At 43.3% G+C, this 13,319-nt stretch overlaps 2 protein-coding genes across 3 annotated transcripts in view; both read left to right on the top strand.

Annotated features, from left to right (window-relative positions):
- Positions 1-13,319, top strand: part of ABCD4 (ATP binding cassette subfamily D member 4) — a 352,667-nt gene that overhangs the window by 10,221 nt on the left and 329,127 nt on the right. The gene's annotated exons all lie outside the window — the stretch shown is intronic.
- Positions 1-13,319, top strand: part of LTBP2 (latent transforming growth factor beta binding protein 2) — a 137,836-nt gene that overhangs the window by 58,618 nt on the left and 65,899 nt on the right. The window contains exons 4-8 of the mRNA XM_035108559.3: positions 323-510; positions 3,048-3,218; positions 4,283-4,477; positions 5,248-5,522; positions 8,296-8,398. Coding sequence (XP_034964450.3) covers positions 323-510; positions 3,048-3,218; positions 4,283-4,477; positions 5,248-5,522; positions 8,296-8,398 — 932 coding nt within the window. The remainder of the gene's footprint in view (positions 1-322; positions 511-3,047; positions 3,219-4,282; positions 4,478-5,247; positions 5,523-8,295; positions 8,399-13,319) is intronic.

The following is a 13,319-nucleotide window of genomic DNA, read 5'->3' as shown; positions in this document are numbered from 1 at the left end:
ACGTCCACCGTCTATATGCAATAGTGTGAGGACTGTACCACCCTAGCTACATTTGAGTGTGTTTCTTATCAATGTCATGCTGTTTCAACATTTGGACATCAATTTATATGTTTAACCTAAGATGGATGTATCAGTGGATATTGTATTTTAATGGGAACTGTGAGGGGCTTCTTCCTCCCTTTTTCTTTGTTTTTCTTCCTTCCTTTTATTTGTTTTTGTATCTCTTTCTTTGTTGAATTTGGTATGAAAATCAGTAAAAGAGAAAGAAAGATTTGTATCACTTTATCTAGCACAGATGTTAGCTCTGCTTTCTTTTCAACAGGTCTCAGAGCCAAAGTCGTTCTGTTGCTACCCCTCAGCTGCACACGGGGCCCTCTCGTACAGTCCGGCGCTATCCAGCCACTAATAACGATCAGCTCACATCCAATGCCTTGCCGAATGGGAATGGATTTGAACAGAGCAGTTCTGGGCCACATACGGCATTTCAAGAGCCATCTTCACCTCTCGGGGGTAAGGTCTGAAGAATGAGCCAGGCTTCTTCAACAAATATTTCTAAGCACAGGCTTCGTGTGTGTGTGTGTGTGTGTGTGTGTGTGTGTGTGTGTGTGTGTGTGTGTGGAGCCCATTAAGGTAGTGACATGGGTGGCGCTGTGGTCTAAACCACTGAACCTCTTGGGCTTGCTGATCAGAAGGTCAGCAGTTCAAATTCCAGCAATGGGGTGAGCTCCCGCTCTGCCCCAGCTCCTATGAACCTAGCAGTTCAAAAGCATCCCAGTGCAAGTACCGGTAGATAAATAGGTACCTCTGCAGCGGGATGGTAAACAGCGTTTCTGTGCGCTCTGGTTTCTGTCATGGTGTTCTGTTGCACCAGAAGTGGTTTAGTCATGCAGGTCACATGATCTGGAAATCTGTCTGTGGACAAACACCAGCTCCCTCAGCCTGAAAGTGAGATGAGTGCCGCTTCCCATAGTCGACTTTGACTGGACTTAACCTTCCAGGGGTCCTTTAATTTTTACCTTTACCACTAAGGTAGGGTATAGTAATTGAGAACGCCATAGTCATGTACATGTGCTAGCAACCTGTAGCAACACAGTGAGTAAGGTTTACACAAGCACTCATTTCCGTGGGCCTGATTAGGTGTATAATCCAAAGTACCAGCACAGAATTTAGCTAGCTACAGGCGGGGGTGAGAATGATGATGATGATTTAATTTGCATTTTCATAAGAAACTACCTAATTTACACTTTTCAAACTAATATGCGAGCTGAAACACTGTTATCCTTCAAAATTCACAGTTCTCCAAATTTTGCAATTCAGTTCTACACACAATCAAACAAAATGTACAAAAATGAATATATAAGGGGAGTATGCAAATTAAAAATCATTGGTGAAAATAACATACAAAAATGCATTATATTAGGAAAATCACTTGCAAAAATGTGTATATTGGTCAGAACTGCATACAAAGATGTATATATTCATAAAATTCTGAGGGGTTTTCATTGAGCGTCACATCTGACACCAGGGCATCATGCACAGTGTCGTGACATCATGCGCAGTGCCTGGATGCAACATCACTATGTCATGTCACCCCCCCCCATTTCCTACCCAAACTCGCCCTCCAGGTGGAGATGAAACATAACTATCATGTGTACTAGCTGTTGATAGCATTGTCTTTCATAAATTTGACTCATTGTCTTTTAAATCCATCCAAGTTTGGGGCCATCACTGCTTCTTGTGGGGGAACTATGTGCTGAGTGAAGAAGTACCGTCTTTTGTCTGCCCTGAGTCTTTCAACATTCAGCTTTGTTGGATGTTCCCCGAGTTCTAGTGTTATAAGAGAGGGAGGAAAACCTTTCTCTCACCCTTCACACCATGCCTAATTTTTTTACACATCTATCTTCGTCTCCTCTTACTTGCCTTTTCTCCAAACTAAAAAGCCCCAAATGTTGTTGTTTATTAATTTATATACTGCTTATATGCCCAAATGGCTTCTAAGTGGCTTACAACTATAAAATTGAAACAAAAAATTAAAAAAAATCCTTCCAGTAGCACCTTAGAGACCAACTAAGTTGGTCATAGGTATGAGCTTTCGTGTGCATGCACACTTCTTCAGATACACTGAAACAACAAATCCACTGGGGCATTAAAACATCCTTAATTAAAAAATACAATGAAACAAATGCTGTACTCATTCCTCATAGTTGCTCCATTGCCTCCATCCTTTTGGTTGCCCTTATCTGAACCCTTTCCAGCTCCCCGATATCCTTTTTGAGGCAAGGCATGAAGCTTTTTTCTCTCAACTTTGACATCTCTACCCTCTAACTGATCTACCCAACATTCCTCTACGTTCACTTCAACTAATTGGCCTGGCTCTCTCTCTCCCCCACCCCATCCCCCGCGTCTCAGCTGGAGCAGGACCGGAGTAGACTGGAACGCAGCCATGTGCTCTGTTCTGGTGGGAGGCATTAATATTGTAGATTATTATTATTATTATTACATCCAAGCATTTCCCTTCAGGGTAGTTTTCCTAGTCTCCTTTCCTTCCTTAAAAGAGGGCCGAGAAATAAAGGGGGAAAAATTTATTGTCATTCTGATAAAGAAATGCCTCGTGCTTCTTTCAGTCAATGCATTTTATCCCCTTCCCCTTGTTTTATCTGAGTAAATCCTTGAAATGTATTCTGTGGGTTTGCTACGTAATCCACTAAATCCTCCTGTTCACCGTTTAGTAGTCTGTACTTATTGCTTTCATAGAGTTTGTAATATCAGGGCTTGTAATATAGGCCTTACTGTTGCCCACTGTGAGAACAGGATGCTACGTTATATGGGCCATTGACCTGGTACAGCAGACTCTTCTTATGTTCTTCCATCCATGCCCTAAGCCACTACAAGTCCCATCATCCCTGGAACCATTGGCCATGCTGGCTGGGCTGATGGGAGTGAGAATCCAACATCTGGAGGACCACAAGTCCCTCACCCCTGTGCTAAACTAAGGTGCTCAGAGACATCTTTCTGCTCTGCGATGGTCATTTTTCTTTTCTTTGCAGGTGTCAACCTGACAGAAAAAATCAGGAAGATAAAGATTATTTTCACTCCCACAATCTGTAAACAGACTTGTCGACATGGCCGTTGCTACAACAGCTGTGAGAAAGGAGACACCACCACCCTGTACAGCCAGGCCGGGCATGGCCACGACCCTAAATCTGGCTTCCGTATCTGTGAGTCTTCCCATATGCCTGACCCCTTTCACAAGGTTTATCTATCTTCCTCTGTTGCTTTCATCCACAAGACTAGCAATTCACTGCAGAAGCAGAGTTCAGAGTAGGAGGAGGATGACAGCTCAATTGGCCTGAAAATGAGTCTTCCCTGAGACTGGTCCTGCCCTCTTTGAGACAAGAGGTCGAATACAGTTACCTTTTGTCCTCCTCTCAATACAGCAGTTCAGTCAGAGTCTCAGACAGGCATTGCTGCAATTTTTCTTGTCAGGGCCAATTTTCTGCTTTCATTGGCATTAGCTTTTGGGTCTGACTCCCAACACCTAATTTCTTCCTGTTCTCTCCTTTCGCTTGTGTGGAAACCAGGAGAGTTGGCTGAAGCTTTTATGCTGTTCCTAATTATTATGGCAGCTGAAGCCTTTCTTCTGATCTTGTTGAAACTGTAATTGCACAGGAAATTTCAGTGAACTGGACAGGTCAGTCCTCTAACCATTGCTCTGGAGCAACTTTCCCCAGCTGGTGCCATCCAGATGTTTTAGAGTGCAACTCCCACCAGCTCTAGATGACTAGAGCTACAAAACATCTAGAGGGCTCCAGGTTGGGGAAGGGTTGCTCTAGAGTTTGACCCTATCTAGTGGTTCTGTGGAATGGCCCTGCACAGGCTCTCATAGAAGAAGAGCCCAAATGCTTCCTCCCTGTGGTTGAATTTTAGGGTGTCTTCCCATTTGAGGATTCAGTCCATTTTGGCTTAACATGTTGAATTAGAAAATGAAACCTACCTTGGCCATATTGCACGTTCATCCGGCCCATGTTAGTAACATTCTTCCATGGCACAAATAGTAGGGCTGAGGATAGAAGTGCCTTCAAGCACCACATGTAGAAAGTTTCTTAGTTGTCTTTGGAAGCAGAGTTAGCTCACATGCTTGGTATACTTCATAACTGGGACAGCTTGACATCTGTCTGTGACAAAGACTTCTTGATAGGACAGGTATTGGTCTATTTGTTGACTAGGGTGAGCTTCTGGATTCCACCTCTGGCTTTCACTTACAGATTTCTTTTCTTTACAGATTTCTGCCAGATTCCCTGTCTAAATGGGGGACGCTGCGTGGGCAGGGATGAATGCTGGTGCCCATCTAACTCTACAGGGAAGTTTTGCCATCTACCAGCTTTGAAAGTGGAAAGGAAAAAACACGTGCCAAACAGCCTGGCGATCAACTCCATGAAACATTCAATGTACACACTTCCTCTGTCCAACCAACTTGGTAAGCAGCACTAGTCTCGTTGTTTCTTATAGGCTGCTGGTGTGTGGAGCTTATATTGGGCATGCCTTTGCCCCCCCCCCGGTCATGAAGTGGGAAAATAATTATCAGATGGCAAGTGCCTTATAGAAGAAGGGATGGTTCTCTACAGAAACATCCCTAACTCTGCTTAACTATTCACAATCTTAATTGTGTGTGCTTCAAGATAAATACAGGATGTTGGCTTAGGTGTGTACCTGTGCTTACGACTCCTTTTACTGCAATGCAGGTATCTGCTTTGTATTCTAATTAATTATTAGATATGGTTGAGATATATAGATACACACCCACACCCACACACCCAGAGGACCTAAGTAGAAGTTTCTGAATTTCTTAATTAAAATCCCCATAAAGAAATAGCCCTTCACATAGGTAAAACCCCTGGTCTAGAATTCATCATAAGCCACCCATGTAGGCCATAATCTACACATAGCCTAGAAAGAAGCTAATGGATGATGCTAATACTGTATTCTTGTCCATATTCTGATACTCACAGGTTTTGTTGTTTTCTCGGGCCTTCATGGCAAGTCAAAAGTTATTTCCCTCATTTGTACATTTTGGGCCATGACTGAGCGGTGATGGCTGCTTTCTAATCTAGTGTTTGTACTGAGAACCAGTGTGGTCCTGCAGATGGAGCAAATGTCAGAGTATATCCACTAACCCCTCTAGAAATTTGTAGGTTGCTGCAGAGCAAGAAGCAAAGTCACATTTCCATTGAAAAACTTTCTTTCCAGCTTCCAGAAACCCTTCCCTTGTGAACGTACATATCAACCACCCTCCGGAAGCTGCTGTGCAGATCCATCAGGTAGCTCGAGTGAAAAGTGGCGCAGACCAGTCAGAAGAGAACAGTGTTGAAGCTGTGTTGATATCTCAGTTTCCATTGGGTTCCCACCAATACAGTGATAACGCCACCATCACCATCAACAACAACATTGTCACAGAGAGACATCAGCAGCAGAGGCCTCAGGGACTAGTGGGAAAGTGTTACATGGAGTCAGTGCATGGAAAGGTCAGAGCTATTATGTCTTAACTCAAATTTGTTCGCACGTTTGGGGTGTAGGTTATGGAATGTGAGATTAATGGATGCAATGTGTGTGAACCCTGAGCATGCGCAAGAAATGTCATTTTTTATTATTTGGTTTTATTTATTGAAAACATTTGTATCCCACCTTCTCTTGAAAAATCCAAGGTAACGTCATAAGGTAATGTTGAATGCAATAAAAAATAATAAAATGCAAAAATAATCATCAAGAAAAAGAAGCACCGGCAGAAAACTAATGGATAAAAGCAGGTAAAAACGGTGAAATAGAGGCAGCTACAAACATTTAAAAGATCAAGGAACAAGGAAAATGATTCAGACATTTTGGTCCACCAGGGAGAATGTACAATTATTTTTAAAATTACCTTAGCCTACAAATGCTTTAGAACAGGCATAGGCAACCTTGGCTCTCCAGATGTTTTGGAACTACAACTCCCATGATCCCTGACCACTGCCCCTGTTAGCTAGGAATCATGGGAGTTGTAGTTCCAAAACATCTGGAGAGCCAAGGTTGCCTATGCCTGCTCTAGAAAGTCAAACAAAAAATGGCAGGCATGGTTCATTCAATTCTGTAGGTAGTGCTTTTTCCTTCCCCCAGAAACCCTTCCTCACAAAGCAGGCAGCTGAGCCTGTGGTCTGAAGCACTTTGCACATCGTCAAAGAGCACATCTAGTCCTGTGAGTCAATAGAAGTGCAGATCAGCTGATTTACTGATGCTACCTTGACCATACAGTGTTCTGAGACTTTTTGTTCCAGCCTTTTTACTGTCTGTTTTTCCTCACACACATACACTCAAACAATTTGGGTCCAAAGGACACACTTTTTATAGCTAGTTATGATTTTAGTAGGGTGTGTGTGTGTGTGTGTGTGTGTGTGTGTGTGTGTGTGTGTATTCATTTAGTAGGAAATGAATATATATAAACTCTTCTCACAATAAACAGATGCTTGGTATTGATTAAAAATTCATTTCCCTTGAAGCTTCCTAGGGAAAGAAAATTCACATGAGTGGTGCAATCCAGCCCTACTCTTTTCCTTCCTTCCCTCCCTCCTTCCTTCCCCCCTCCCCTCCCCTCCTCTTCCCTTCCCTTCCCTTCCCTCTTTCTTGTTTCATCTATGGAATTATACAGGAGTTCAGAATAATGCTTGTGTGTACTTTTTAGATTGCTACATTGCATTTTTAACCCAGATTTTCAGGGGACATTCTATGTCATTTGGGATCCATGCCCAAGGCAATCAATTTTGACATTTGTCAGACTCGGCTCCATCCTGATTCCTAGTACTAAGTATTCTCAGCCAAGCGATTCTACATGGATTCATTCTGAAAATTTGGTATGAAACATTTTGCCTATAATAATAGGGTTGGAAAATCCCAATTCCACTTTATGAGAGTAAATGATCCATGCAGTCGCTGTTTTTCTTAAGTACTGTACTTGTTTTCCCCCCAAGTGATGACTGGCGGATTTAGTGAAAGGTGGAGACACATTTAGGCCTTACTTCATCTCAGGTAGGGTTCTATAGGTAACTTCAGGGGGTGGGGGTGGGGAAAGCAGCTACCTTTTTCTTCTCTTGTTTCGTTCCACTGGATCGGGGTCCGCAGCTGATCAGACTAGGTGGTGGCTAGGAGCCTGGGCAGGAAGCATTTGTCTCTTCCGTTTCAGTCTGAAGCCATACTTATTGGAATGTGAGTGCTGGGCACATGGCCATTTTGGCGATGGATGAGTGCCAGATTGGGCCTGTGGACTACGACAATTCAGCTCTAATGGGGGAGACTGTAATCCAGAGGGCCTTGTTAGGAGGGGGGGGGGAATACTCATTAAGTAAATGAAAACGCCTCACCACAAATGTCCCCACAAGGTCTGGAATTGTCTACCCATCCCACGAGTTAATAGATGCACGTCTGTGAAAAGGCATTTGTTTTATCCAAAGGCTTTGCTTGGTGATATTATCTCTGGGTCATGCTCTGCTGCTCAAACATAACAGTAATACCTTGTATCTAACACTAATACCCTGGCTTTCCAAGAGCCAAAGATACAGGCAGGCTCTCGTTTTCCTGTCTGCGAGACTGTTTACTATCTTAAAATATACCTCTGGCCCTGCAGGGAGCATGGGTGCCTGTAATAACGCCTAAGAATAATGCAAGCACCATTGTTAGGGATAGAGGAGAAGTTTGTTTGGCTTGCATTTCACTGCGAAACTCCTTAACACAAAGCGAAGGAACAGCAATCCTTCAACATTTACACTGCTCTGAATTTTGCAATGTAGTTCTCTAACCCAAAAATGTCTGTGTTGGGGGAAAGGGCACACATAAACTGTCATATTAGTGAAAATAACATGCAGAATGCTCAGCATGAGGGAAAAATGTGTACATTAAACAAAAATGCATTTGTTAGGAGAAATTTTCTGGGAAATGCATATAATTTTAATGTGGTCTTTTTTTTTTTTTAAGCCCATTAAGTGATGTGGAACGGAACTTAAAGAATGGAAAAAGCAGAAAGTGAGAGAAACCAACATTGACAGATTTATCCACCCCTAACCCCTAGTCTTCCACAGAAAGGCAGGCCTGTACTTCTCCTTCCCATCACTTGGCATCTTGGCACCTTTAGCTGTGGTCTACAGTGTGCTGCCCTTGAAAGAATGGAATGAAAGATTGGGCATAGGGCTTAACATAGCCTTCCTTCCAAAGTACAAATAGCACAGGATTCTGATGTTATCTCTCTCCCCCCCCCCCCATTTCTCTTTCTAGTGTGCTGACCCACTGCCTGGTCTGGCCAACTATGAGGATTGTTGTGGCAGTGTGGGGGCCTTTTGGGGGGTCAGCAGATGCATTCCATGCCCATCGAAACCAGGTAAGTGCTATCTAAGGGGGATATCATTAGCACTGCCATCTACAAGTCTTGTAGGGCCAATGCAGTGCATGGGGCTGACCACAAACTGGGTTGTTACTGATCCATTTGGACTGACCCATTTGGAACTGGGAATTAGCACAAGGCATGGCCACTTGTTTCAGAGACACTGTTTCTTCCTGGACATGACCCTGGACGCACTTGGGCAGGAGAAAGCATGTAATATGGTATTCTCAGGGATGATTACTTGGCTGCAGTGTCAGTTTAGGTGCCAGCAGGAATTGGTTTGACGCGGTTGCTGGCTCAGAACTTTGTGGTCTCCTTATATACCAGATCTGTAAAACCCAAGGGGCAGTCTGATGTTTGTTCCATGTCAGAGAAATTAGGCAGGAGAAAACTGGAAAACAGGGCCCGTCATTTTAGGAGGTATGCCTGCATATTGGCTGGTGAGGTTGCATACTTACAGGCCTGCTTTAGATGAAGGCTTGGCAGGGGCTCTGGAAATAACACTACATCAAACAATTGGCAGGATTGAATCTAGAGTCCATTCCAGGGGCATACAAATCCAGTTCTGCATTTTCTGTTCCCAGTACCCAAAGAGATTGATGCAGAACAAATGTAGAGGTTATTCTGAAAGGAGCATGGCACTTCCATTGGCTTATTTATTGGTGTGCACTGGAAAGACCTAGTGAATGAAGAGGGAGACCGACTGAGAGTTCTTCCAGAGTGGTGGCTGCTAGGTCTACCCATTCATTGCACTTCTCAAGGAATCTGCATGCTGAATTGCCCACACTATCGGGTATGCCAGGGCTGTGTAGGTAGGGTAGGGGCAAAGTTTAGTGCCTGGTTTAAAATATTTTTTTTCTTAACAGTTTTTAAAATAAATACTTGAATTTGTGACAAGCTCCCCTTTAATTAGAAACTGTGGCACGATTACTTTCATCAGGTTCCCCTGCCCCTACCTCGTGAGTAGCATGTGCCGAGAAGTACCGTAATTGACAATTAGCTCTTGTTCTGCTTTGTATTTATATACTTAAACCTATATTGCTTTTATTTATTTTTAGTAATATTGGATTTCTTCTATGTTTGTTAAATTGTTTATTTTGCCATTTTTAAATTTATTGACATGCTCTCTATTTCATATATTTGTATTATGATGTTTTGAATGTTTGTTGTAAGCCACTTTGGGCACAGCTGATGGTGGAAAAGTGGCATATAAGTAGTCTTAATCAATCAAGTAAGAGAAGGGTCAAACTGCTATGGTGAAAGTGAAGATGGCATTGTCTTGATCTATGTGTGTCAGGCTTGAGGCTATAGCAGTTATATTACATAGCTGCCTTTAGATGTCTTTGGAAAGTTGTGTGGTTGTTTATCTGTTTGACATCTGATGGGAGGGTTTTCCACAGGGCAGGCGCCACTAACCGAGAAGGTCCTCTGCCTGGTTCCCTGTAACTTCACTTCTCGCAGTGAGGGAACCACCAGAAGGCCCTCAGAACTGGACCTCAGTGTCCAGGCTGAATGTTGTGGGGTGAAGATGCTCTTTCAATTATACAGGGCCAAGGCTGTTTAAGGCTTTAAAGGTCAGCATCAACACTTTGAACTGTGCTCGTACTGGGAGCCAATGTAGATTTTTAGGACCAGCTGTGTTATGTGGTCCTGGCAGCCGCTCCTATGTTTCTTTGCCACTTTCAAAGGTAGCCCATTAAGTATGTCACACAAAAATATCCAGGCATGCCAGTGACATTCACATAGACATATTCCACACAGCAGTCACAACAACAACAGCAGCAACAACAATTATTACAGTATATATTTATTTATATTTTACCCTTTTTCCTGACAGGATTCAAGGTGGTTTAAAGAAGACCACTAAAAACATTGAAAAATCTATCATTAAAATAGAATTAATCATTGATAGAATTAAAGCTGTATACATACAAGTATATAAAATCTTTTAAATGAACAAACTATGTTAGGAAAGTATTCCATTTTCCCAGGTGCAAAATAAATAAAGTGAAAATAAAAACACTAGTACCAAAACAGGTGTGCAGTTTTGAGGTGGTGGTGGGGAACTTGACTGTGGGGAAGAAATTAGTAACAAACACATTTAGGGCTCCGTAACTGATTGTGCCGAAAGGCCCCAAAATGGCCCTTGCATTCCACAAGTCAAAATCAAGCTTCAGTCTGTTAATGAGCTGCTCCCTAGTGGGACATGTGAAAATCAGCCCACAGCCTCAAGGAGGGATTATTACTGTATATCAGAAAGGGCAATCTCATGTGATCAAAGAATAGTCGCTATAAGACTGGAAGTGGCCAACTTGTGTTTGCATCACAGATTCTTTTGATCTGGGACACATTTAGCTTGATTCGGTGCTTGTCAAAGGAACATGTCCAGGGTCTACTCTTGAGTTCATCTTTATCCTTTCTAAGACTTGCTGGATAAAGGAAATCCATATCTCCTTGCACAATGATCTCGATGCCAGCTTTAGGTTTGCAGGACTGTCAGAACCTTTTCACATAACCTTCACGCTCATGGCAGCCACGATTTCTGTTAGCCCAGCTGACTTTCACCTGTGCTGCCATGGACTGAACCAGCTGTGCAACAGCTGATGCAGTGTAACAAACTCAGCATGGACGGGCTTATGGCACTTGTGGCCATAGTCTTTTAACTGGTTGCATTGAGATGTAGTAAGCTGAACCATGCATTCAGCACTTAGGAATTGCATGGCTGGGTGGCTGCAAGTCATGGGCTGGAATAAATCATCTTTGCTTACAGATTTGTCAGATTGCAGTCCAGGTCTGGCTTCTTGGAGTGCTATAGAAGGGTTCAACTCTGCCCATTCATCTATTCTTGTGTGTGAGAGAGAGGGGGGGGGAAGAGAATGAACTCAATGTCATGGACTGGCCGGATGCCAAGGAGTGGTGTGAGGCATCAGCTGGGGAACCCCCAAGGGAAGACAGCCCAGAACCCAGGGGATTGGTTGTGGGGCGATGATGAGTGGGCAGAGGGAACAGACTGGAAGGAGGGGGTGTCAGAAGCTGAAGAGGTAACAAGGTTTAGTGAGCAAGAAGAGATTGTGGCAGAGAGCAGTCCGGAAGCAGAGGCAGTAGCAGAGACTGGTGAGGAGGGGACCCGAGAGGCAGAGTGGAGGTAGGCTGCCAGGGAGTCTCTCCCTCCTGCTGTAATCAGGTTCCTTCCCATTAGTCTCCCAGAACACAGAGAGGAACGAAGAGGGCAGAGCAAAGAGAAACAAGGTGAAGGAGCCACAGGTTGCTGGGGAAGGACCCAGGGGAGGAGCCTTAGAGAGCAGTGGGAAGGCAGTGGCCTTCAGTTCTTGCAACTACCTCATTGGGGCAAGACATACTGGAAGAGTTGTGGAACTGACGTATAGGGAGAATTTCTGAAAGGTGGTGCTTTGTCCTGGATCGAAAAAAGGCTCAACATTTTTCGGGGTGTCCTGGGTTTTACTTTTTGAAATATAGCAACCCTATAATTATGCCTGCACTCTTTTGGTTTTTTTTAAACTATAGAGTTAACTTCACTGTTTTATTGCTGACCTACTCCTGACACTCATACACCTGTGCATTCCCCCAGCTCTGTACTTTCATTGCCTCAGTTCCTTCTAGAACTAGCAACTTACACATATCACATTTCTCACATTTTAAAAAAGCATTTTTTGTTGTTCTTGCTCTAATGAGAGAAAATGAGTGTTGGCAAGTTGCAATGGGCCGTGTTGAGTATGGTATTCAACGCATTCCCTCAATGGACCTCCCACTGAGTCAGCCAAGGGTTGGCAAATAGGTGGCAGATCGCCCAGATTAAGCCAGAGTCACTGAGAAATGCTGAATGATGTTACAAGCTGCACACCATTCCTTGAACTAGAATGGAAAAACATTGTTAAAACCAAATCCTTGCCCATCCTCACTGGGATAATGATAAAAAGATGACTCAGATAAAATATTGCAAACAGCTAATGAAGTCTATGAAAATAACTTTGCCAAGCAGAGTGGCTCCATAGCACCCCAGAGGCTGCTCAACTCCTGCTGAGTGTGCTGTGGGGCAATTTTTTAATGGAAAAAGGGAGTTGATTCCATGGAAATGGAATTTATGTAGTGCTTTTCATTAAGCATGCATTTCTGTGAGTCTTTTCATCCTGTGGAATTTCAGCATGAGTTACTCATCTCTCTCTCTGGAGCGATCCCCAAAGATTTAGAATAGAGACTCTGCTACTTGAAAAGGGCCAGTGCATTGTCTTTGTTGAATGCATACTTTTTGTTTCAACTTTCTGTTAGCTCACGACTCTTTGCTAGCGGAGTGCAGCTGGAAGTGCTCTGCTAATTGTTCTGCAGTGCATAGGAGGGTAACCAAGCAATTTTAATTGCTTAAATAGATTCAGTGGAATTGCTTGGATGGAAATCTATCCCAGACACCAAAGCTGTTGGAGGCTTTATTTTTTTAAGTGCCCTTGAATTTGTATGATCAGAAATCTATATCCCACAATAGAATCATATTGTCGAGAAAGACTAAAAGGACATCCACTCCAAGCCTCTCTTTCTTCAGACTTCCATGCAGTTTACCCTGTTTGAAGCCCCTGGGCATCCAAGCCATTTTAGACCTGCTGTGAATTTAAAGCTGCAGCTTATTAAGAAGGAATGCAGCTAGCTTGGGCTCAGCAGTCTCCACTTAGGTGTTCAGCTGGATGGCTAACTAACTGCCCAGGTGACTCTCCCTCCAAACTCCCTCCTCTCACAGCAAGCAAACTGAATTTGCAGTGCACATACTTGTGCTCACATACTACAATGAGCAGGAAATCCAGAAGCGGGTATTTTTTTACTTTTTTCTTTCTTTTTTTGGACGCTTTACTTAATTCTAACCCCTGGTTGAAGCAAATAGACTCAAAGCAATCTTGGCACTTTTTCAGGA

The sequence above is a fragment of the Zootoca vivipara genome, chromosome 1, assembly GCF_965207765.1.
Source record: "Zootoca vivipara chromosome 1, rZooViv2.hap1.1, whole genome shotgun sequence".
In the NCBI taxonomy this organism is placed as follows: domain Eukaryota; kingdom Metazoa; phylum Chordata; class Lepidosauria; order Squamata; family Lacertidae; genus Zootoca; species Zootoca vivipara.
This window is presented reverse-complemented; position numbering and strand designations above follow the sequence as displayed.